Source organism: Rissa tridactyla, chromosome 7 (assembly GCF_028500815.1).
Source record: "Rissa tridactyla isolate bRisTri1 chromosome 7, bRisTri1.patW.cur.20221130, whole genome shotgun sequence".
Lineage (NCBI taxonomy): Eukaryota > Metazoa > Chordata > Aves > Charadriiformes > Laridae > Rissa > Rissa tridactyla.
In genome coordinates, this window is record NC_071472.1 from 32,559,240 (window position 1) to 32,585,593 (window position 26,354).

General features: G+C 40.4%; 2 protein-coding genes across 10 annotated transcripts; both read right to left on the reverse strand.

The window, feature by feature from the left end:
• Positions 1 to 30: 30 nt before the first annotated feature.
• LOC128912444 (caspase-8-like) lies at positions 31 to 11,915 on the reverse strand. Of its 6 annotated transcripts, none has more exons than XM_054208336.1 (10): positions 11,776 to 11,911; positions 10,379 to 10,645; positions 10,145 to 10,247; positions 6,972 to 7,301; positions 6,638 to 6,743; positions 5,382 to 5,610; positions 3,934 to 4,022; positions 3,163 to 3,274; positions 1,771 to 2,260; positions 31 to 983 (listed from the first exon to the last, which is right to left on the reverse strand). In XM_054208336.1, exons 4-10 carry the CDS (start codon positions 7,280 to 7,282, stop codon positions 833 to 835), a joined length of 1,488 nt encoding a protein of 495 aa, XP_054064311.1. In that variant the 5' UTR covers positions 7,283 to 7,301; positions 10,145 to 10,247; positions 10,379 to 10,645; positions 11,776 to 11,911; the 3' UTR covers positions 31 to 832. The 6 variants fall into 6 exon arrangements, with proteins under 6 accessions (XP_054064311.1, XP_054064315.1, XP_054064310.1 ...); XM_054208340.1 differs by having other exon boundaries at positions 5,472 to 5,610; positions 10,145 to 10,253; XM_054208335.1 differs by having other exon boundaries at positions 10,145 to 10,253.
• A 670-nt stretch (positions 11,916 to 12,585) lies between these two features.
• CASP10 (caspase 10) lies at positions 12,586 to 24,652 on the reverse strand. 4 transcript variants are annotated; one of them, XM_054208309.1, is made up of 12 exons: positions 24,387 to 24,508; positions 23,942 to 24,066; positions 22,535 to 22,756; positions 20,890 to 21,223; positions 20,647 to 20,746; positions 19,945 to 20,080; positions 19,062 to 19,150; positions 17,716 to 17,752; positions 16,489 to 16,577; positions 14,863 to 14,971; positions 13,595 to 14,099; positions 12,586 to 13,089 (listed from the first exon to the last, which is right to left on the reverse strand). In XM_054208309.1, exons 3-12 carry the CDS (start codon positions 22,623 to 22,625, stop codon positions 12,918 to 12,920), a joined length of 1,662 nt encoding a protein of 553 aa, XP_054064284.1. In that variant the 5' UTR covers positions 22,626 to 22,756; positions 23,942 to 24,066; positions 24,387 to 24,508; the 3' UTR covers positions 12,586 to 12,917. The 4 variants fall into 4 exon arrangements, with proteins under 4 accessions (XP_054064284.1, XP_054064286.1, XP_054064283.1 ...); XM_054208311.1 differs by lacking the exon at positions 22,535 to 22,756 and having other exon boundaries at positions 23,938 to 24,066; XM_054208308.1 differs by lacking the exons at positions 22,535 to 22,756; positions 23,942 to 24,066 and having other exon boundaries at positions 24,387 to 24,649.
• Positions 24,653 to 26,354: the final 1,702 nt, after the last annotated feature.

Genomic DNA, 26,354 nt, shown 5'->3' on the forward strand with positions numbered 1-26,354 from the left:
ATCCAAAAGAGAAACACACCACAAACAAGGTCATATGAAAACCAAGACTATTTATTAAAACAGAACCAAGAGTCCACAGGAGCTAGAGCCAGCTGCCAGGAAGAGAAGGCGTTTCAGATTAGTGGATCCAATGGCATGGGACCTGCCTTCCAGTGGTCAACAGCCATTCAAAACAGACTGTTCCCTAAGAGCTCTGAAAAAATCACAACTAGAACCCTTACTATTAAAAAGAACCTAAACAGTGGTGCTGTTTAGCCAAGTAAATGAATAACATAAAGCGAAACAAATATCTGGAGGAAAAGAATCAAACTTGTATTGTCATAATCATCTTTTTTTGGTCCTTATGGACAGGGATGTTATTTTCTATGAAAAATTACACAGCTTCCAGAGACAGCCTTCTGTCTCTTCTGGGTAAATCAGTTACAATCTTACATGTGCTCCCTGGGAAGGGGTCTAGCATTCTGAATCTGTCTGTTCTTTTCTTCAGATTTCAGGGACTTATAACAACTCAGACAGAAATGGGACTTCCACTGGCATTTCCAGTAATTCTTAAAAATCACACTACTTGTAAGGGCTTTCTCACTTGAAACCCAGACTGAACGGACTCTGCAGGGCAGAAAGTCAGATCTGTACTCCTCCACGGCCTTACCAGACTGTTACAGATCCAGGTGCCAGCAGACTGATTAAACATGGGAATTAGAAAATTGAGGTCCCATGGCCCCTTGAAGGACTGAGGCTAACTACACAGATCCAGATAATTTCTCTTGCAAATTCTCTTCCCCGTAGAATTCCATTCCAGATGTCATTCCTAATGGAGTGTATTCTTATTTTTCTACTTTCCAATTGACTGAGATTGTGGAATTTGGAAGATCAATTGCTTCCGTAGGGTTGATGTTATCTTTGGCATCTGCTTCCATCCATTTAAGACTCTTCCTCCCACTTCCTTGTTCACTTCTGTCAGGATGGTTATGAGATCCTTGCGGCTTGAACAAAAATGAAGAAAAGTTACATTGAAATACATGGTACTTGCAGCTAGTCCAAGGAGTTGATCTATGTTTGCTCCAGTAAAGTGGTATCTCAGGGAAGGCTAGTACCTTCCTCTCACCCTGTCTGTCACTGAAATTGCAGGCTCCATTGTGTAACCACTGAATTCGGTATTTTTGGGGGAATACAACCAACCTTCCTGTAGCATTGCTTTACCAGCAAAGGCAGTCCCCTACTTTGGTTATAGGCAGAAGAGCGCACTAAAATGAAACAGAACCAAACCTATGCATTCTCCAAGCCCTTTTCTGGAAACTATGAGAAAGTGATGCTTGAAGAGAAATTCTATTTTCTAAATCAAGTTTATGATGGAGACGGGAGGGAGGGAACAATGAAAATTATGACTAAAGAACAGTGATTTTATTGTCTGTGTAATCACTCAACAAATTTGCCTCTCATCAGCTGTCACTGGCACAAAAATCATTTATCAGTCAAAAAATGTTAAAAAACATGCACACACTAGTTTATATATTAATGTTCCAGTGTTACAACCTTGATTCTGTCACAGGCAAACTCGGGGAAGTCACTTGTACTTAGAAGTGTAAGAAGCGTTCTTCTTCTGTAGAAGAATAACAATGTCCAATTCCAGAATAATTACTGTTCTGCACTGCCCTACAGGTGAAAAGCATTATACAGCACAAATGCAAAACACTGATGTTTCAGCACAGCATGCTTAAGTATGTAAGTCTGCAATAGCCCAAATGTACATGGATTAAAAATAGTACTTACAGCGGGCAAAGCAACTCCATCTTCTTACAGAGGCATTGAATGTAAATACTGCCAGTCTCTGGACAGCGGTAGCACTCGTAGTCTTCCACTGTAGCCGTGCCGACGAGAATATCAGCCTGATCAGGAATGGAAGTCAGAGGGGTAGCATCCGTCTCAAGATGTCCAGAAAAGTCTTCTTTTACTGTGACAGCTGGATGACGTACAGAGCCTTGGCAAGCCTGGATGAAAAACAGCTTGGGTTTGCCAGCAAGAGAAGGACAATTAGATCCACTGAAGCAGGAGAGTAAATCTTTAATATTTACAAGCTCATGATCAGCGCCTTGTATTTTGTCTTTTTCACCATGGGAAAATATGAAGCAAACAAAACAGTCCATGTTACTATGATCTTTTTTGCTGTATCCTTTAAGTTCAGCATACATTTGCTTTGCTTCTAGATTCCTGTGCTCAACTGTCTCAAACTGAAGCCACTGAAAGACCCTCTTCACAGCCTCTGGGAAAAAAAGTCAGAAGGCACTTGTTAAACATAGTGACAAGGAAGATGCTGAAACATCAGTGTCCGTGTAGTAGAACAGATACTAGCAGAAGTGTTTAGATCCCACCAATAAACTCACCTGACTGACTCTTAGATTGCCGAACCTAGTTAGAAAAACTCAAATGCCTAATTTTATTTTTTTCAAATACAACTGGGTTAAGCATCACACTATATAAAACAAAAGCAGGTTTCAGATTATCTGACTAATCAGTACAAATGAGTGAAATTCACAAAACAGCAAAATTACTGTTTTAAAGCAAGCTTTAACTGCACATTGCATAGTAATCTCAGATGCTTAAGAACAACACTTAGAAAGTTAAGGAGGTACCTCTTTAGAATGACAAATTCTGCCACTCTTAGTTGAAGTAGGTCCCTCATTCCGTGAGAATGATCAATGTAGCAAGAAGGAAGAGGGCGTTTATCTTTTAAGATAAACTTCTGTTTATCTTAAAGGTGACTCTTGCAGGAAGTCAGGCTTTAAGGTAATTTACAAAGCAGTAGCATTCATTTGATCATTAAAGAGAATTTAAGGACTTAAAAACATTACTCCATGATAGCCAAGAATTAGAAACAATCAAAAAGTGAGAAGGTGGAACAGTAATCTTCACTATTTGGTAGATATGACCAATTAAGACGATGCTTTTTACCTAGAACAGAAAGTGGTTCCTTCTTTAAGCCATCAGCTAAAGTGTTGGAAGTGGCATATTTCCAGTTTCTACAGTGACTGTTATTACCGTTACTCTCGGGGCAAAGGAGCTCAGTGGACATGATTCTTCTTCACAGGAAAGATTAGATAGTTCTTTCAGATAATTATATCAGAGAAAAAAACAAACCAGTAATTGGATTAAAAAACTACTTACCTCCATCTTTCAATGTTCCTTCTCTGACTTCATGTGGATTTTTAAAAATGTGGTTGTTAAGAATCACACAGTAACCATGGGGGTTATTTTTCATCTTATATGATTCCACAAGCTGTAGAAACAAAGAAAGCAGATAAGAAAGCCGCGACAAGCATACAAAAGAGAAATATGCTATACACAGATTGCTGGCCCTTCATGTACAAGTGCAAAAAAATCATTAGGGTCAAGAAACAAGAAAGAAAAAGCCTAAGAATACAAGTAGCTACAGGGGAGAGGAATCTGCTTTGTCTCCCTGAACCCCTCCTCCTCTGTCTCTGTGGTTAGGATATGATTTTGGCATGGGAGAAAGTGTATATCCAGAAACACAAATTTCCACATGCAGAGGAAAAGTTCCTGCACCATATCATTCCCTCTGAGAGTCCTTGTGGGTTTCTAGTGAGGTAGCAGTTTCTGTTGTTCCCTTCCCATCTGTCCAAGAGTATACTGGCCAGGGCTTTAATGTCTCAGTTTCCATTATCGTTAAGACTGGTTTTCTTCACACAACAGCTACTTCTTCATTTCTTGCCTAAAAGGCTGCTGACAGCCAGGTCCTCAAAAAGGAATAAGGCCTGGTCTTGTTTTGAAAATAGGAATTGTTCCAAGGCTTACATATAAAGACAGAACTCTTCCCTTTCAGCTTTTCCACCTGCTTAGTCTTAAGAATTTATGCCACCTCACCCCTCCCCCGGAGTTGGATAAATACTTTAAAGGTAATCTTGAGGTATTCCTCACCAGGTGTGGTGTCTCTCCTTCTGCTCCTTGTCCTGATGGATGCACAGACACAGGCACTGGACAGTGGAGTTTTTCCTTAGAATCATCTTCTAAGAGGGAGAAGATAAACAGAACATTTTAGAACTAAAAAGATGAATCTTCCACTGTGCATATTTCAACACTCATAAAAAACAGTACGAGGCATGAAGTGGAGGGTGGTTTTCACATCACTGAGGCACCATCCTTTTGTAGAGCTGGGCCAAGCAGGCTTCCAGTTTCGCAGACTGCTGGTTATTGAAGCTGTGCAGAGCTGTGCTCCATTTCTTCTCTGCTCTTTTACTGGTAGCAAGATCCAGATAATAAAAGGCTGAATGTGAGTAGTCAACCCAGGCAAGCCATTCACTAGCATCTCCACTATGGGATATGCAAGTGAAAGAGGAGATCCATTTTTGTACAGTGGTACATTATAGCTAGTTCATTTACTTCTGTGGCCATTGTCTTTTTCCAGAGAAATTGACTGTTTGGGTGGACACACCAAGGATGCAAAATACCAGCATAATGAAAGCAACCAAACACTTCTTTGAATACAGCTGCCTGAAATCATCAAACCCATGACTGTAGCCAAGGAAATAAATCACAGTACCCCTTTTACAAGTTACACAGATATGTTTAAATGGTAATTGTCAGGGCAACAAGATCTTTAAGACATGCTCTTTTTCTAATTATCAAGGGGGACACAATAATAACAATACTACTAAAAAGCCATTCCCTTGACACTTACACTAGCTCACACTAGGCACCCTTGGCAATTTTATTCTGCTCTTTTAGAGACACAAGCACAGGTCAGCAGCGCAAAAACATGCTGGGGAAACTAGCTAGTATCTCTGCAGGGACCTACATAAGCTGTACAGATGTGTCTAAGGAAACACACATCCCGAGTCATCCAAAAGACGATTCTGAGGAAAAATTTAATAGGTCTCAGTTGTTGTTGGTTAATGTATCATTTCCCAAAGAGTAAGGCCCAGCTGTGGTGTCACAAGTCACCACCTCAGTTGCAACAGCTCAGATATACTGAAGTCCTTGAAATTTCACAGCTGGTACAGAAAGCTAATGGTTACACTTTAGCCAAATACCTGGTCTCCTGGGACTTTTCCTCTGACTTAAGAGCGAACAGCCTGGCTAACAGGAAATAAAGCTGACAAGTTTCCCCAAGGCAACTGTCACTTCCAGTCCCTTTCAAGACTAAAAAAGTATCCTGGTCCAAAACCAGCACTGCACTGTTTCCGGAAGAGAAAAATTGCATTTAAGGCAAAGAGGAGGGAAAAGTAGACCATTTACAAGGCACAGAATGTATTTCAAGGAGATACAAGTAGGTATGATGGGATAATGAAGTAGCAGAAAACTTCAGAAACCACAGATACCAAAAGCTCCTCTGCCTGTCCTAGGATACTGTAAGGTCTGTCTCTTACCTCTGGATTCTTGACTTGCCAAGGATGGAGCCACAAAAATCACAAAAAACACCTCATCTCTCCTCTTAAACAGCAGATTAAATAATTTACCTTTTTTTTTTTCTTCATAGATATCAATTTGTTTCTTTACATCAGCTCTAAATCCCTTTAATATATCTTTCAGCACTGCCAGGTCGTCTTCTTTAATTATCTCATTTCTTTCCATTTCCAGTAAGACCTTCAACATTGACTGGTAAAACAAAAACACAAAACCCAAACTCACAGAGTGACCTTCAATAACTGCAGTATCGGGCACTTCTGAATAGAGCAGAAGACAACATCCTCATTCCCAGATACAGTGCAGCTAAAGACCAATTTCTTTTTCCTCCAAAGCTCAGTAAAACAAGGGCCAGGATGCAATGCAACTGAAGAAACAGATCACTAAGGTAAAGACAGGTTTATTAGAAATTGCCTATGGCTAGGTTATCCTGCTGTGTTGCAAAGCACTGATGTGGATAACACCATGGCATCCTGTTGTGTCCCTGTGTTCAAAGGAAGTACAGTTAAGTCATTTGGCTGTGCCATTTTACATTTTCTATTACAGAAAGGGTGTTCGGGGCTAATTTTGTTTTTTAAAGCTCCATAGTCCACCAAGTTGGAGGTAAATATGCTAATTTTCCTATAGGTGTCACAATACAAATAGGAGACTTAATAATATCTTCTTAATAATATCAAACATTTTAATAGCACGTTCATTATTTACAATCCAAGTATTAAACTAGTTCATCAAACCTTTTAATACTTTTGCCAGGAAGTTAACAAAATGCTGTTACCCCAAATTACAATAAAGAAGAAAATGTACCCAATGGCACACAAAAATTTGTGGTTGAACTCACATTAGAACTAGATTTTCTGTCCCCAAAACATTGTTTCTCTTCCAGCAAATATCACTCTTCCTAGGTACAGCATATGTACAAATGTCTTATAAATGCCAAGCAAAGACGAAAGGAAGGGCATAATGGATTTTGCAAGAAGAAAAGATTAGGGAGACAGGTAGTGGAGAGAAAGTAGGAACAGGAGAACAAAAAAGGGCAGAGAAAAGATACAAAGAGATAAAAAAAGGGTCCATTCTTTCACACAGCAACTATCAGCTAACATCCCAATTCTTTCAACAGATTTTAGTGAGAGCAGACTGCTTTCTCTTTTCTCTCTTCTTACAAGAACTAGCAGACTCTGAACTAGCCTTGCAAGAAACTTATCAAGATCACTTTGCATACAGCATTATCCTGGAGCTTGTTCTTTGGCATTTCTTTTTGAAGCAGGAACTTCACGCACTTGACATCTTCTGGAGTCAAGTCCTCTGCAATTCTATATAGCAGTTGCCTGGCAATAAAGAATAGACTGATTAAGGAAGTTATGAGACATAAACAAACACCGCAATTACACATTTGAACTGCAAAATGTAAAACTCACAATGGCAGGTAGTCATGCTATAATAAATGCAACGATGTCGGGATATTCATAAGACAACGGTGCAGCCAGAAAACAAGACAATACACAACAGAACTGTTGGACATTTTACATGCAAAGATTTACTACTTCTGTGCTTACCTGTAGGCTGACACCTTTGCCCTGCCTGAGATCTGAAGCTCCCTTGCCATCTCCTCTCGGCTGGAGCCCAGATGGGCAGCCAGGAGGTCCATTCGATTGATCCGGTAGAGCAGCTCTTTCAGGAAGGAGAGGTTCCCTGCCTCGATCATTCCTTTCTCCTGCAGCACTTTGAAGAAGGCCTTGGGATCCTGGATGGCTTCCAGCTTCCCCGTGGGGATGTACTCCCGGCTGAGGAACTTCAGAGCTGCCAGTTCATCTGCGACCAAAGCCTCAGAAATGTCAAAAAGGAGTTTGTGGAAGTCTGCACTCATTTCACGTCAGGATTTGGATCTGAACACAAACAGAAGTTGATTTCATTTGTCAGTAACAACAGTGCAACAACATGTTTATAAAAGGCATCACATCATGAGAATAGCCCAAAATAAATACATGCAATCAAAAGCACTTCAGCAGAGAGAGGCTGTCTTGCCATCATAGCTTTGATGCTTGGCTCTTTCAGTTGTCTCAACTTAATATAAAAAACTCTGTACTACCTGAAATTGACAGAGAAAGTAATGGATTTTTCTTGCTTCCTGTGGTATGTCTAGCCAGTGGGAAGTACCAATGCACAGGATGTACAATCCTGACAGGCTGCTGCTGTTTCGGTTGTTTTGGGATTTTGGTTTTTGTTTTTTTTTTTTTTTTGAGGTTTGATCCCATTTAGGGGCAAGATCCGCTTACCAGTCTGAAATACAGACTATGTAGTAAATAAGAGTGCCAGGTTTTATACCATAACGAAGATAAAGGTTTTACATCATCACAAACATGAGTCCACGTGAGTATTAACTCTTCCAAGCTATCTGGTTTCTCCAATTTTTATACACTGCTTCTGACCCTGGTCAGCATAGCCAAAGCACGCCTTCCTATTTTGGATTATCTGCATCAAGTAAAACTAAGTTCCCAGCTTTCAATCAATTTATAATATTCAAATCAAATACAATTCATGTCAACCCTTTTAAAAAGACCAGGAAAATTCTCATCAAACTAGTTCTGTTCTACTGAGCATCAAATACCACCTCCCTTCTCCACCACTTCTTCCATTGGCTTTAGAAATATTAAACTTGGCTTACGGATCCAACTTTTGAGTACAAGAGACAGAAAATACCAAATGCAAACCTTCCAACTATCTCACTCTGACACTTCAAAGACCTGCCTTCAGTGCCTCTCTGGTAAGAGAGCCATTTGCCACTTTATTCTGTCTGCTGTGGATCTAAGACACCTAAGAATTTCTGAAGAGAAACTCTATAGAAATGCATTCAGTAGAGGTCTCTTGTCCCATTGAACTCACTGGGAGACAGAAAAATTGGCAATAGCAAATCAAAACTTGCCACTCCTGCACCACTGGAATATTAGGCAATCCATTTTAATGTTACTGCTACTGCAAATGTTTCAATACCAGGGCTAATAACTCCAAGGTAGTAGTACTGTAAATATTTAAAAAAAAAAAAAAAAAGCAGACAATTGTATTTCCCTCTCCTCCAAGGACCACTCTACATCAAAGCAGCTTTTTGTGACATGCCCTTGGTCAGCATTCTGTTAGCAAGAGTGAACATACAACTGAATCTTAAACCTTTGTCTATCAAAAAACCTGATAAAACAGCAAAACATGCATTGTGATGCAGTATATACAATTCATGCTCTGCCCCAAATACTGTTTTCTTTAAATCTATTCAAACTGAACTTTTAAACAGACTAGAATCCTTACCATTCAGCCCCAATCACCACAAAACCACCAGTATCTGAATGAATCATATGTGCTTAACCCCACGATTCAATGAGCTCAGTTCTGACTGTGTATTTTTATAGCCACACAGGAAAGAGTATTTTCTTGATAGCTAGTTATGAAGGTATCTTCTTTCTCACATAAGTCATGCCTTTTGTTTAAAATACAAGGTATGTGCTTATAAAAGTAAGTCTTTCTGATAAAGGAAATTTTCGTTTTTATTTCTCAAAGGCTGTAAGTTTCAAACCCACAAAATTATTGCAATTTGAACAGATGTGCCACCAAACACTATAGTTATGCCTGTCTGTAAATACAGGGAGCACACTAAAACAATGTTTAACTGTCTGTCTTTTTCTCCCACTTTGCTAAATTAAAGACACAACTGATACAATAAGCAATCTGTTTTATTATAATAATAATTAATAATAAACCCCCTAAATAATAATACCATTAATTTTACACCACTTACATGGGAGAACAGGCTCATGGACTGATAGAACAACTCTGAAAAAAGTGAGACAGCCATAGCCTCTAAAGTTCCAGGAAAAGTACGGCCTTTTGTACTATGGTCTATTTGTTTATGTATTTGTCACATGACTTACAAGAAATATGTTATAACAAAGTAATAAGCTGTGGTCATAATGCAGTGGTTCCCTACTCCACCTATCATGGTTCTAATTTCATAAAATTAATTATTACAGTGCTTGTGAGAAAAATTGATGAACAAGTCCCAAAAGTAACCAGGTTTTGCTTTTAAGGGGACACACTAAGCAGTGCAGCCGGGACTTCCTAGTATACAGCACAGCTCAGTATATTTGCTCCCATACATAAATCTTAATTAAAAGACAATGAAGGAAGGGTGAATCAATTATATCTTCCCATTTAAAAATACTTCAGTGCTACTGTCTTGCTGTGTCACCAGATTCTCCATGACTTCACCTCCTTTCTCTGAAGCCCCTCTCCAACTCACTAGGTCCTCCACAACTTAACCTCCTTTCTCTGAAGCCCCTTGCCAACTCACCAGATCCTCCACAACTTAACCTCCTTTCTCTGAAGCCCCTCTCCAACTCACCAGATCCTCCACAACTTAACCTTCTGTCTCTGAAGCCCCTCTCCAACTCACCAGATCCTCCACAACTTAACCTCCTTTCTCTGAAGTCCCTCTCCAACTCACCGTAGTACTTTTAACATGCACTTTCATGGAAGGTTATTTCCAAAATTAAAAAAAGGTCAACTATCAGCACCAAATTCAGGAGCAGTACTTGGTGAATACAGGAATGGAATAGTTAAACATTCCCGTGAAAGTATTTACGTACTGAAAGTATGTATTGAAAGGAAATACTTCCCCATTTACAAGAGAATCTAAACAATAATTAACTTTTGGTGTTTTCATCCTCTTTGAAGTACAGACCTCTGCCTTCAATGGTAAGTTTCTCAGTATGATCTGCTGGTCGCCAGTATCTTCCTTGCTGTTCATATATTTCCTGCTGCAATCAGTACAGCTACCAGACTCTCTGAAGCTTGCGAAGTCAACATTATGAAGAGAGACAGTTAAGAGAGCTGAAATTAGTTTAAATTTTGCAATGAAAACATCATTCATCGATTTCAACCTATCTAACTTTATAAACTCAAAATTGTAACATACCCCTCGATGGAATGAGACATACAAATTCCTTCCAAAAGGCACAGCTAGCAACGGTTCAGAAAACCCGTCTGACTCGTTTCCTTTATCCAAAGGCTGGGAGAACACAGAGGGACACCACAAGCACCATCTGATCTTCAGGTCCAAAATGGTTCTGTCTCTGTATCATCCCATGCCTCAGCGTCTCTCTCCCTGCATCAGTTCCTCTGTCTTAACTGAATCAAGACTCCAGTTACATTTTGAAACAGGAAGCAGGCTGTGATCAGCACTCTGTGAAAAATATTTGCGGACAAGACCAAACCCAGGTTGGCTCTTTCCAGATAAGAGGCTTCTCCCATCATGCAGCAGTCTCAAGGTCCAGCCCTCCTGGCACTGTTCTTCCTCTTTGTCTTTACTGTTTCACTTCTTATTTCTTCCTCTCTCGCCCTTCCCCAAAACGTTCCTGTCCTTTTGTTAATTTACAGTCTCTCCAATTTCCCTGCATCCTGGTTTTGTCCCTCTGGCTTCCTCTAGAACTGTCTCAGTGACCCAATCTATTCCTTGCACAGCAGGCTGCCAAAATCCTGGCAATATTGACGACTCAGCAACTGTAGTGACTGTGGTCTCTACTGGCAAAACCAGGATACACAGCTTCGGCACGAACACTGACAAATGGGAGACATGGGATACCAAAGACTTGTGGTTGTTACAAATCCCACTTTAAGATCATCATCTTCCCAAGATACCAACTTCCCCAACAGAAACACTGTTTTTACACTAGTTCCACTTAAATCTGTCTAAACAAGGCGTTCTGGTTCTGGCGGGGACAGGGTTAGTTTTCAACATGAGGCTGGGACGGATGCAGCTGGGAGGAGCAGGAGTCGCTGCTAGGGAGCTGGCTTGGCTTTCAGTGTTCCCGCCTGGGAGCAGGCTGGGCTTTCCTGGATCCGGTCGGTGAGCGGTACATCGTGTTTGTATATTCCTTTATCAGTACTATTGTTGGTGTTTTCCTCTTTCCTTGCCTGTACTGTTAAACTGCCTTTATCTCAACCCACAAGTTTTGCCTTTTTCTTCCGATTCTCACCCCATCCTGCCGCATACTGAAGGTGTACAGTGTGGACAGCAAGGAGCAATGAATACTTAAGTTGTATAAAAACCACACGCTCTTCCTCATGACTTTCAAACTGATATCTTACAATCTACTGTGGGAGATCATGCAAGAAATACACCGCAGATCATGCAGAAATGTCCAACAACCTTGCCAAATGGCAGCTGTGGTTATAGTGCTAAGCCTACCCTGCCTTTGGGCTTGTGCTGAGAGTACCACTGCGTGCACCCTGCAGCGTGCAGACGTATAAACACAATGCTCAACACACACAAGCAGTATAAATCATGGTAGCATGAACTGTGTTTGAACAAACCTTATCATAAGCGAGGGAGACTTTACCAGTCTTTTATAGTTCACAAGTGTGGATGCCTCTCCCCAGGGAACTCAAGGCAGAAGTCAGCTTAGACTCTTCTGACTGCCTTTACCTACTGATGATTTAACTGGAGATTACCCAGGAAGAAGACTCTACAGAGAAAGCAAGATAACATGTTGATGTTCTCTGTCTACCATACTTAAAAATGAGAGCAAGATCCCACAAAACCAGATCAAAATTGTTGTTAGTGTCTATTCTGTATTGATAAAAACTCAATTGTTACTTAAACAGAGACAAGAGTGCGCCAAGTCTGAACACTAATTGTGAGCCAGAAACTTCATGATTCTATTACAGTATGTTATATATTCTACTAACAAACAAAACATTTTCTATCTATCTGTGGCACAAATGTGACTTCAAGTGTGATAGCCATAATAACTCAGAAGACTCAAAATGTGATGGGTCACACAACTATCAATTCATCATGATAAAAAGTGACCATTATGTTTTGGCAAACTGCCTGCATTTCAATGCTCTGTATGATGTAAAACTCCCCTCATAGAAATTCTGGACAGTGCAAGCTAAAAATTGCGTCCAACAGCACTAAACAGTACTCTCAAATCTTCACCCTAACTTATGGCTAGTAATCATATATAACAATCAGTGTTTTGCTCAAATAAACTGAGTTTCACTTCAGCTTAAACCCTAAGGCAGTTAAAACCCTGCTGGTTCACGCAGCCCAACAAAGTGCAAGGGCCAGAAACAAGGGTAAGCCTTACCCCAGTACATAATTTTTATCTCACCAAGCTCTTAAAAAGAAGTATAAATTTAATGCAGTAACAAACAGGAAGGACACAACCGACATACATAGTAAATGGTCATAACAAAACAACTTGACATTATTTCAGTTAACTCACAAAATGCTCTGTTAGAAGTTTAATCATCAAGAAGCCTTATTTCTCATATGGCTGTTATTTTAGATCTTAAAACAAGAAACAATAATCAGAAAATGTAATGCTTAACAAAGTTAATCAATCTGATAAACCTATACAGATATACTTCTGGGTAATAATAATAATGCCTTAGAACAGGTAGTGTGGTGAATTGCATTTAAATGACATGTACTGATAAAAGGATGTATTTTAAAAGCCTCGGTGTTGCTGTGAAGGAGGAGGATCTCTAGGTACTGGGAATATAAATTTTCTTCTTAAGGTATACGCCGGTTGGGGCATCTGCTTCTTTGTCCCCAGGCGGTCAACACGTCTGCCCACATCTTCATTAACTTCTGTAAGAATTGACAAAATATCCTCACCCCTACAGCCAGAAGGAGAGCAAAAATAAATAAAAAAAAAAGAGTGATAAATGAGCAGATGGCACTTCATTTAACACCTCCCAGATCATTTAGAAGATACAGTATAAACATTTAAAACACAAACCCCACATTCTTTTCTCCAAATTTGTTCTCATTTGGGTCATAAAAGACCTTTTCTTACTCCGTCTTGCTTGATTCATCCAGTAAAGAAAAATAATGGAATAAAATATTTTTACCTAGACGCACTGAAGAAACAGATGGCTCTGCCTTAAAAAATATAGATGGGAAGTTTTGGGTTTTTTTACAATAAACTTCACGTTCTCCAGATTATGGTATTAGCAGTGTGAATGTAAATTTATCAGTGGTGAGCAAACAAATCATCAGTTCAACTAATTTTGTCCACCTCAGAACATGGGTTAGTGTTCCTATGTGAATTTGCCTTTGGAGAAAAAAAAAGGGGAAGTTCCTCCCATTTGTTTCATGGAAGAGCTAAGCAAAGTTATTTACCTTGGTACCAACAACTGTAGCTTGCTGCACAGGGACTGAATATACCAAGTACCCTGTTGAATGTGCCGGAAAGAGGCATATCCATCAATTGTGGCCATGCCTAGGAGGAAATCGGCCTCTTCAGGAATACTTTCGGAAGGAGAAACGCTCTGTTGCATGGAAGGCAACTCAGGAATTTGTGCATCAGCTTCAACATAGACAGGACGCTGTATCTCTTTACCCTGGCATGCTTGGATAAAGAAGAGTTTGGGTTTTTCAAACAGCTGTGGACATTGTTTGGCAGTGAAGTGGGACATGATCATGCGAATTGATACAAGTTCCTCGTCTTTCCCATAGATCGCTCCTGACTCTCCATGAGATAGAATACAACATATAAAACAGTCCCTATCTTTGTGATCTTGCAAATGCTGCCAAGTTCGCATGAGATCTTTAATCTCCCAGGATGTCAGATTTTTGTAAGTCCGAACATCCAGACCAAGCCATGTGAATACTCGCTGCAGTTCCTCTGTAATTAAAAGAAAGATAAAAGGAAAAACTGAGGCAGTAGAAAACCATTTTATGAAGTCACTATGCAAGCTAATCTGAACTGGGAAAGACCTTACAACCTGACACTTCCTCAGATTCATCCTTATACTAGTATCAACTAAAGGTTAACTGGAATAAAAAAAGACGGCATCAGCTCAACACATAATTCCTGGATTTTTCTGGACAAGTTTCAGAAAATACAATGACATTTTACAATGTATAATGACACACTAAGTGAGCTCACAAATGACTCCTGAAAATATGAGGAATCCCCCCTTAAGTTTCAGATTAGATCTTTCAAAAGTTTCCTCACATCATTATTTTCAGTTGCAGTTTTGACTATTTGAGTTTCATACACAAGAGAAAACCAGAAAGAACAGACTAAAATAAGAAGTACGCACAGAGCTGCTTGATGCCAGAATTTTGCATTATATTATGTAGAATGATGATTTAGTTTAGTTTTAGTTCTTTATTTCAGCTATAGATAAGGGCCAAGTAAGAGATTCTTAAAATGCTTCAAGAATGATCCAACTGCATCAGAAACTCAGTGGTTATTCATCCTTTCGCCCTTCCTCCCCTAGGATACACAAATGACATAATTTAACACATATCAAACATTTTACTCTTCAAGAATATTAACCAACTAAAATACAGACAATAAAATATAGAGCAATACTAGACAATCAACTCACATGGGGAAACAGATCCTCCAATCCTCCAAAAGTATCACTTCAGTAACTTACCAGCATCTTTGCAAGAACCTTTCCTCTCCTGAAGAGACCTATCGAACTCAACGTTATTAATAACAAGACAAAATCCTCTGTGGGGTCCATCCATTTTGTAGCTTGTCATCTTTTGTAGAAAGGAGAGAAAAAAAGCTTACAGTCTCAACGAATTTATTCAACTTACTCATATTTCCTTAACATGTCTCAAAACTGTCATCCCAAAATTAGAGGCACCTAGACTGTGGGTTACTTTTCAAAAGCCGGAACTCAATGGCGTCTCCTTGTGTGAAAAGACTGTGGGTGAATCCTCAAGCACACTCTGCCATCATACTACCAAACTGTAGAGGAAAGGTTTAGCAGCTGAGTTGTTCATCTGCATGCAAAAGAGAGGATTCAGCAGCTAAACTCTGCAATCTGAACTGATGATGGGGATAAAAGTCCCAAACTATTTCCAATGTCATGACAATATTTTAACTTCAGATGGCAAAGGGTTCACAGTGAAACTATAGGATATTAGACATCTGAGGTTTTTTTTCAAGAGTAGTGATGAATACCTGGAGCAGGTCATTCATACTTAAATCACTGGAAATGGATTCAAGCAGAACAGAGATCTCAGAAGTGCATAAACCTGCCACACTACCAGTTTTGCTAAGACTTAAAAGTTATCTACCACTCTTAAGAAAGAACGTTTTAAAAACTGAAAAGTCATCAAAACTTCAAGTACCATCTCTTCAAGTCCAACCTTGGGTTGAAATCAAAAACTCCAACCACTCCAGTTCCTTTCTGCTTGCTAGAGAGAGCAACAAACATCTGCTTTTGTGCATTTTAGTAGAAAAAAATTAAGGCCACACTCCAAGCTCCTTCAACAGCAGCAAGAAGTACTTTTGCTACAGCAGTCTGAACTGCAGGTGATGAAAAGATACGTTATAGCACAGAACATCAAGAAATTAAATAGCTATAAACAAATGCAGTAACTTGCTCCCTCAATATCCATGCTCATCAGAAGGAAAAAGCCAGAGGGAGAATTCAGTGGCTATACTGCTGTACAAGACTAAAGAGTGCACATAAGGCTTCTAAGAAGGGATCTCACAAAAGGGATCTTTTCTTCTGTACCAAGACATCTGGTTTATTGATGAAGATTGTTATAAGCCTGCAATAGCTTACTAAAAACTCTTGCCTTCTTTTATCCTTCTCACAAGGTCTTTGCATGCTACCCCTTATTGCTTTTAATTTCAAGATGCCCTGAAGCTTTTTCTAAGCCAGATCCAGAAAGAGAGAACTGTGAAGCTATATTTGCCTCCGTGTCTTGCACATTCTGCTGCCATCTCTGAAACACAGAACTTAAGAAAATGCCAAACGTTTTGCCTATATCAGGAACATAAGCAGATGCGTGGATAACATCAAGGGTGTTATGCCTGTTTTGCTCCCACCACACCTTTCAATACCGGTAAATTTCTGGCCTCCAGATTAAAATATTCTCTGCAACATTCCAGTTGATCAGACAACCCAAAAAACTTTATGAGATACGCAGGCATCTCACATGTCCTTGCATGCGAGGGATTGTGTCCTTGCATGTCATTACAGGAATGAAGACCTCACACACCCAGCTATTCAAAAAGAAGGATTTAGGAGATTGTCTCAAACCTTGGATTCATTTTCCACATTGCTGAATTCTCCAGGCAGCTCCAGGTTCATTTCAGAGAAGCCTTGTGTAAGATTAGCTGCTTTGTTATCTAGGAAAAAAAACCCAGCATAGATATTTATGAAGAGAAATCCAATATTGGTGGACATAGCAAAAAGGAGTTTAGCTACAATACAGCACTTTTTGTATTTGAAATACTGTTTCATTGAAAGGAATAATTCCTCTGTATGCAATAGCATCGTCATGTTCAAATGATATATTCTGAACATGTCTCAAGTTATTTTTATTATATATATTTTTTTGTGACAAAAGCAAGGTTTCTATTTGTATTGGTATTGTGGAACAAAGATATCCATGGTACAAGGATAGATTCTACCTCAGACATTCAAATTAATTTTTAATTTGGAAATAAGCTCAGAAATAAACTGTTCTGCAATGTTACTACTGAAGGTCCCATTACAGATTTTTTTTTTGTTCCTGAATCACTGATGATAACTCTCACACCAATTTTAAGAGCAAGGCTGCACTGACAGAGCTTGAAAGTAGAAAAGAGCTGACAGATGTTGTACTGCTATACTTTGCAACTGGTCATTTGACGTGGAGTCACAAAGATGGATGCAAACTACCCAGTTATTTTTACTGAAACTTTTCAGAGATCTGATACAAAATGTAACTTTATTTATTGCTGCTTTATTTACTTTTCCCGAATCCCTAAAATGCTTGTCTCCTTTTGTACAAATCATATGCTATTTAATGCATTTTAAACATCCATCTCTACCACGCAACACCCCCTGGCTCTTCAATACCATGATCTATACAGCAAAAGAAGTCAGAGGGAAAATACTGCAGCCAAAAAATTAACGTTTCAATTTTATAAACAGTCATAGTGTCCTATTCTCTTGTCCTCCCAGGGATATCTAAATAGAAAACTTGTTTTTCTTTTTCAGGAAAGAAATCATCTTTTTGCTTCTCATCAGATTGGCCCTTACTTCACTTCCCAGAAAACACTTTAATTAGTTTCTAGTATACAAGTGACAAAGTACACAGGATTTGCCAGTTTTCTCTTGCCTTTTTTTTATTTGTGCAGAAAGCAAAAGACCATTCCAAGAAGACAGCAAGGTAGGTGTGTTGTATTAAACCAAATGCTAGAAATTTCCCAGAGAGAGTAAAGGAATGCAACATTAAACAAAAAGGTAATAAAAACCAAACATATTTTCAGAAATCCTTACCATCGATATTAGAACCGACGGATTTGATTGAGGTCTCCTATTTTTTGAGTGGGGGGAATACCATGTTAAAAATCATTATTATGTATAAATAAGTTTTCATAGCGATTTTAGCAAAATAGGCTTAATACAAAGCTCTTTATGTAGTGAGTAGGAAAAATACTGAATTCATACGAGCAGCAGAGCATTTAATAATGAAATTACAAAAGACATCCCCACTTACAGCAAATCTCACAGAGCTGGAAACAACTATATTTTCTCTTAAGGATAAAGGGAAACAGCAAAGAGTTTTCTTTCACTTCCAAATGATCCTCTCACTATAGGGGTAGGCAGTCACTATAAACAAAATAAAAGACCCAACACAGTCCCATACCAATTCTCTTGGATAGTCAATTATTTGAGTATCAATCATTATAGTTAGTGATTCTATAGTCCTGCCTATGAGATATCTTCTAGCAGTAAGTGTCAATGGTTTATTATACAGCATGGAAAAAGTGTATAACCTCTCATCATTTTAAAGAAAAATCAAACATGATCATTAGGATTATGGAAACAGTCTCTTAATCTTTTTTTTTCCAATTCTTTTAAATCTATGTTTTCTTAATAAGACTACATTCATTTTCTCACTATGCCAAGTGCCATGCAGGAAGGCTATCCCAAACCCTCTGCACATGTAGAGCAAATATAGCTCAAAACAGCAGTACTGCAACCTTCTTGATACTAAGTAGCTCATTTTCCTCAGCTCTTGTCTACTAGAACTTCACTTCTGGGAGTATCCTTAGAGATATCACTGGTTTTCCTCATTCATAACTGGGTTAAAACTCCCTCTCTTCCTCTCCTCTTCCCCAAAAAAAAGATCAGTTATAGCCCTGGTAAGTTGCTGCAAGAGGGTTTTAACTAATCATGGACTGGTACATTGCGAAAATGGCACCACGCTTTTTTTAGCGGCAGCAGTTTGAACTGACCATCAAAGTATGGTGTTAGCCTTTAGAGATAGTTTAGTGTTGATCAGCAGAAACTTTAAAAATCAGCACCAAGTGACTGACCCATTCTCCAAAAGGCACCTGTCTAGCTTTTTCTCTTGCTCATCTCTCTTCCTAACATTATTTTAATTAATTTTTTCCCCAACTGTACATGACCAATAGTAGTATTTTTGACTTCCACTATTTGATGCTATATGCAGCTGTATTTCTTACATGCTGAACAAATATGCTTGTTCCCTTCATAAATCAAGTAAGAAGGTTTAGCAAAAAATCTCACACCCAGTATGGTTTCAAAATAAAGGCAAGAAAATAAAACAACCCCTCAAATGACTAAAACCGAAGCTGGCTGTATGTACTCCAGTGTACCTGTGGGGAAGTGAATACTCTGATGTCTCCAGTGTGAAACAGTGAAGATTCCTTAATTGGGAGAGTGTTCTCCTGCTGTGGCAGAGACACTAAGAGCAGAAAGAGACAAAATGAGAGACAAAATGCATTTTAGTTAAACCAGTATGAACCTGCACGTTAGGAAAATGCAGACCTACACTTACTGAAAGATATATTAAAATAGAAAGCAACTTTGAAACACACTCAGAAAGCACAGGGGAAAGGAACTCATGAAATGCTGAGTGCCCTTGCACCTACTGGGGAGACATAGCTTTGTTCTTCCCAGAATGTGATTCCCAGTCCTGAAATAAATAGAAACCAAACTTTTTTCCAGCATGCTTACAGTCACTCCACAGGATGTTAAATGAAGGAATATTACAAACTGCAGTATAACCCCTGATAACATGAATCACACATTTAATAATACTGCCTACCACATATCAGACGCAAACACACACACAGTTTGCCTCTCCAGCTTATTAGCAGGCAACTGCCTTGTTGTAGTGTACATTCATAAATCATAAAGTGCCATTTACAGGACAGTCATCATCATCTCAACACTATTCATGGGGAAATAGAAAAGGGAGACATAACTAGAAATAGATTTTGAAGTTTCCCAGGCTAACCTGTATGTGCTGAACTGCTCTGTGTGGCCTCAGACATTCCAGCATGCCCCTATTGGAATTCAACTAGGAAGTAAAGCAAGCTAGGGACTGTTATGCCAAATTTGTGTGTGAAGATGAGCGATCCCACTCTAGCTCCTATTCTAGCAACGCACCCATGGGACCTTGAGGTTCAGTTCCCCAGACCCTTCTAGTGCTTCTTGCATTTTAGCAAATCTACCTCCTGACTCTGAATTTCTCACCTTTTGCCTTTCTGTAGCAGCTTACTGTTTCCAGAAGATCAGGTGAAACATTCATACAGACGTCCTCCAGTATCTGTACATTGTTTTCAGTTAAAAGGCCCTGTTTTTCCAATAAAATCAGCAATTCCAGAGCAGACTGACAGCCAAGAGGAGAGAGAAAAACTTGTTATTGTTCCTTAGAACTCAAAACCTGCCTCAGCCCTGTCTGCCTCAACCAATCACATTACTACCTGTTTTGCTTCCTACCAACAAGGTCCAAACAGTCAATTTTACATCCCTGTTGGAGGTGGAAATGTTGCTCCATGGAAAGCTACTAGTTGCATGATTATTTGGTATGGCCTTGTTTAAACAGATTCACCCAAACCATATTAATGACTCTTGGCTTTGAGAAGGCTTTGTTACTGTGAAATGGTACTAATGACATATGGACATGACTCATCTTCAGCCACCTTTGCACATGACTCAAGCGGGGCAAAGATTTGATTTGTCACCTTTTTATATCTGTGAACTGTCAATGATTGACCTTGGCACAAAGCATGGAGTTCCACACTTACCTGTAAGTGTTTCTTCCTTGCTAACCCTACAAACACTGACCAGCCTAGTTGCAGATTATGCTCTATTCTGCTTCATACTTTTCCTCCTATTTACCCCCCTCCTTCTTCCCTTCCCGCCATATACGTGTTTGTCTCTCTCCTCACATACAAGAGTTATCCGTCGCCTTGGAAGACAGTTTTGCAGGAGGAATATGATATCCTTCAACATGTCACCAGTAATGTTCTCTGACAATTCATACAGCATCTGCCTGTAACAGAAATACAGCGAGATAAAACCAGAACAGAAGACAGTGTAGAAACTAAAAGCAATCTGAGAATTTAAAAATGGAAAGGGAAACGGTATGTCATAGATGGCAGTAATGGAGAGAACATAATCCCACTGCAAGCTTACCTGTACGGAGACACTTTTCCCTTCTCGTGCAGACATTCTTGGACTTTCTCCTTGGTATAACCAAGTTTCTTGAGCAAGGAGTGACATTTAATTCTGTATAAGAGTTCAGCTAGCAGGAAAGTATCTTCCTCATTCAGATATTCTTCAGCCATAAGAAGCTGAAAGATGTCCACTGCTGACTTCACATTTTCTAGTTTCTTGAAGGGGAGCAAGTCAGTACAGAGAAATTTTAAAGCTGCTACATCTTCAGCCACCAGATTTTCATCAAGGAGCAGAAGCTGCGTACGGAACTTCAGGCTTGCATCATCCTCCATGTTGCTGGAACCAACAATCTCTGCGTGAAAATATAAAGCAAACACTAGTAACACTTGAATCTTCAGAACAACAGTCCTTGTAATAAGATTTCATCCAACAGGTGTTTGGAAGCCCTGGATTCGCTGCAGGAGAGGAGTTACCTTTTAAATAAATGTGAAACTTACTCCCTTCTCCAAACACAAGACTACAAAGATCAGATATGGCAGAAGCTCTGAACAACCCTGGCTAAATTTGAAGTTAGCCCTGCTCTTAGCAGAAAACTGGGCTAGATGACCTTCTGTTTCTTTCAAACATCTTCCATGTTCAGATCTTTGCTTCCCTCCATTGTTTGTATGTGGGAAGAGCCCCTGCAGTAACTTATTACAACTCTGAGTGGAGTGAGCACTGTAGTTCACATATATATTCCTCGATCTGCAGTCTGAGGGCTCATTCTTCTCCCGTAGCAGGCAGGTGTTCCTCTGTTACAAGCCTGACACCCAAGCTGAACTGTGGAATATCCATCCATTCCCAGTCGTACCTTGCTACCGGACTGCATTTCATATTTGGCACAGGGGAACCCTAAAGCCTCCCTTGTAAGTAAACGTCAACTAAAAAGTAACAGTGCTCAGTCTAAATAGGCTCTGCACAAGCAACTCAATCTTACTTAAGTTCAATAGACTAATCACCCTTCCACTACAACAACTTCTTCCATGTGGCCTAGGCAGTTCTTTTCTGCCTGTGGAAGGTTATATAGGTAAAAAGGTGCCTCAGTGCCTTCTGTTCAAATGGGTAGGCAGGTCTTTTGTTTAGAGCAGCTGGAAGCAGCAAAGCTTTCTACATGAGGGAGCACAAGAGAAAAATCAGAGAAGTGGACTAGGGACAAAACCTCTGAAACCAAAGCCTTTGAACCATCTGGGAGGACAGCTCAGCAGATAAACCACACAAGATATCACAGCACATGGGGGCACAGAGGGGAGACTGTTGCAATTTTGTATTCAGAGGCAGACAGAAAATACAATCCCCAAGTCTAGATGCCCAATGTCCTGGTTTGAGGTAAAACAGAAACAAGTTTCTGTTCAGTAATTTTACTTTTCAGTTAAGTCTAACAAACTGCACTCTCTGAAATTAACAGTATATTTTTTCAGGCAGTATCTGCTTCTAGCAGAGATAAGGCTTGATGTTTATAGTTAACACCAAGGAATGATATGCAGAGAGGCTCCTGCTTATACTTGTTGCTGTAACAACCAAGGTCAGCTAACTTTGATATTTGTCCCATTGCAGGGTTGGAAGTGGAAAAGCGTAAAGGGGTCCCACCTGCAGGGAGAAGCAGACAGGACAGGTGACCTAAAACTGACCAACAGGGTATTCCATGCCATCTGCCTCATGCTCAGTATAAAAGTTGAGGGATCAAAGGGGTCAGCTCTTTCTTCAACGGCCATCATCTGAGGAGGGGTCTGTCTGTTTGTCTGCCTTTGATACAGATCCGGAATCCAGTTCCCGTTGGTCACCGAGTCCAGTCTGAGACTTTTCCAGTGCCTGCCAGTGATGTGATCTTCATCCTGGGAGCTTGATACTGATTTTGTATATGCTGTATATATTTCATTATTCTCTTTTTTTATATTACTATCTTTTCTTTCTATTATTTCATTATTAATAGTTTATTTAAAATGGTTTAGTTTCTTTTAAACTCATAAGTCATTTTCTCTTTCATCCTTCTCTCCCAGAAGGGAGAAGTTGGGGAGAACATCTGTTGTTCGTTTTACTGTCCAGTCCAGCCCAAACCATGACACTCAGTTAGAAAATAAGGTTTGAAAGAATACAGGAACCCTGAACCGTGTCCTGTCCCTAAGTCACAAGTCTAAGCCTGTGCAAAAAAAAAAGTCAGATTGCTTTTTCCTATATTCAAACTTACTCTCCCACAGCTCAATAATTGTCCTTCAGATTCTCTCTCTCCACATATGAAATCCCATGTGTTGTTACACCCTCTTCACTCAAGCTGTTATCAAAAAGGCTCAGATCTCAGTTATCTACACAAAAAAACCCTGTATCACTTCACAGTAAATCAGACTTTAAACTCATTTAGCTAAAAGCTACTTTAAAATCCTATCTAGATGCTTCAATCAACTAAATATAGCAGAATAATTTAGGTTAAACTGATTCCTGCCTAAAATAACGAGCCTATATAATCCAGGTTCAAACCGAATTATGATAATTCAAGAATTTAGAACCAATGATTTCAATTAAATGAGTTTAAAAATCATCGCCTTAGGAGAACAGGGCAAGTTGTGTGTAAACCAGGTGTAGTTGTTTCATCAGCAAATCAAACTGAAGCAAGTTCCAGTACAAGTTCCTTCATCTACCTTTAAAATAGCTTTCAAGTCTGTGTTGCTGCCATTCTTGGAAAGCTTTTTTCACTCCAAAGATTTCCCGCTTGAGTTTGGAATACCCTCAAGACCTCCCACCGCGTGCTGCATTCATTAGCTGTCTAATCTCACTTTCCCACCTCTGTACTCAGGGCAGGCTCGGCTGGCCCTCCCTCCCAGACGGCGCCCTGCCTGCACATCCACTGCTCAGCCTACCGCATCGGTGTTTTTAGAACCCCATACTACTTCATGCATTTTACAGGCCATTTATAAAACACCATGGTAAAAACCAGAGTCCTAAAGCAAAGAAGGAAATCGAGCAAACAATCCCTATTCCAGTAAAACAAGATGATGCTAACCACCCAGCACTAACACACACGGGGCCCAGGACCTACCTGCTCCCCAGGTCTGCTGTGGCTCACGCTAACACAGCTAGAGCTAGCAGGGCATTAGCAAGCAGAACATCGATGCACAGGAAGGTGCTGGATCAGCGCCTCTAATTTATGTTTTGCGATATATCCTGACAAGGAAAATCACATAAAATAAACAAAAATTATCAAATTACTACTTTTTCCTTTAAAGTTTTATTGATTGTGACGCTGCCAGACTAAAAGATGCAAGAATAACGCAAAAGCACGGAGCCCAGGAGAATGCCGGGGCACATGCCACAGCCCCACAAGCAAGGGCAGTACTCAACTTCAGGCCCGCGGTCAGCCCGGCGGTAGCTACACCATACCGGAAGGAAGGAAAGAAGGAAGAAAGGAGCGGGATTTAGCCTGCGGACTTGAGAGCTGAAGCCTTTCTTCGTTCCCTCTCCATTTTAATCCCCCCCTCTCTTACCTCTCACGTGACTTCCGACCCCGTCCCCTCTCTCGGCAGTCACTCTCGGGGCGGCGCTCAGCGCTTCCCGGTTTATTCCCGGCCAGCCGAGAGCCGGCGGTGCGCGCCCGAGTGCTGAGTCACGACGCCACACCTCCCCGCGGGGGTAGGGCGCGGAACCTTGCGCCCTGCCGGAGCTGGGGGTGAAGGCGCTGCCAGCCGAGGCTGTGCGGGAAGGAGGCGGCATCCCCGATGGCGGGGGCGGAAAGGGGGACAGAGTCGATCGGGGACAAGGGGTTGGGGGCACGTCCTGGAGCGCCACACCACTGCCAGTGGGCGGGCGGGCTCCCACGGAGCGCAGCGGCGCCCCCCGTGGCCGGGCCGGGCCGGGCCGGGCCGAGCGCCGGGAAGCGGCCGCGCTGGGCCGCCCTTCTGGCCGAGCCCGGGCCAGGACCCTCTCAGTACTCGGCCTCGGGGGTTGTGAACCTCCAGCCCGTTCCTCCGGGACGGGGAAATTTCGCTAGATAGTCAGAAAAAAGCAACCGACAACGTTTCCGGGACGAAATACAAGAAGTGACCAGTAACTCTCTTCGCTTTTGTTGTCAAGCCATTTTAAAGGAGGCTTAATCGCAAAAGAGCCCCAAACATTCCTGGCAGGTTCTTTGGCAAATGTTTTTTGGTAGCCAAATGTAACAAGCTGCAGAGATGAGTCGACCATCTACAAGATGAGTCGACCAAGAGTTTCAAGAGTTCATTCCCTGGTCTAGAGTGAGACTGAAACAATCAGTCTGACTGCATGCAGAAATTTTCTTAGAAAACCTGCTTGAAACCCAGCATTTGTAATTTAGTAATAATAGTAATTTAGTGGTAGCAGTTAACAGCACCAATTTTACTGAATCATGATGCTAAACAGCACCAATTCAAATCACATTTCTGATGATGTTTCTACAAAACACTGAAAATACACTCAGAGTAACACAAATTTGAAAATATGGCATGTACAGAAAGTGACAATCCACAAAAACATAATTCCTAAAAGACTTGTAATGTCTTACTGATTCTAATACAGAAACTGAAAAAAAGACATTCTCCAAAACAGCCACAGAAAAGCTGTCAAATAATTCTGTACAGGAGATACAGTTTAAATGGAACATAATCAGATACACAGCAGATCATCCACACAGACAGCAGCGTCTTCTCAGCAACATCATCCTGCACGTCAGAAATGTAAAACTCTAGAAAAACGAATTACCATAAACTGTCACAAAAAGCTTCTCTGGCTCAGGTATCTGTAACAGAAGTCACTGCTAATTCTTATGCAGAGTTGAAAGGGGGAATAAGTCATACAGCATGCTCCATCTACAACTGCTAACACTTGAACTTCCCCTTGAACCTAACTTATTTTCTGGATAATGAGTTGGCAACCGTTGTAAGGCATAAGTATGTAACAGTACAAAGTAAACTGGATTTATGGCTCAGTCATGTTAATGTAGGTGGCTGAGAGAAATCATGCAAACTAAGTCATGCAAAACACAGAATCTCCTGCCTCATGGGTCTCTGAGCTACTGAAAGACATCATCTATAATTCTGCCAATTCTCTTTTCCCTCTTCCATAAATACAGCGCATACAGAAGTACAACAAATGTTTATTTCAGTTATCAGACAGGAAAACTGAAATTCAGTGCCACAGAGCAGTGAGTCTGACAGCCTTGTTCCAAGCGCTGACAATGCACCAGTGGAGCAAGAGTGGTTTGTTTTATCTTGTTCAACAGTGGGTTTTGAAAACTAGATGTTTTGGCAGTCCGTGACCATGACATTTCACCAGCATGTGACTAACATTCTAAACTCATGACGGATCCAGAATTAATTCTTTTCCCTCTTTTCTTTTGGCTACTGAACAGAAGTTTGACATCATTCAACCACTCTACCTGCAATACGTGTACAACTTGATGCAACCTAGGCCCTGCATCCAGTCATTTTCCAGACTCA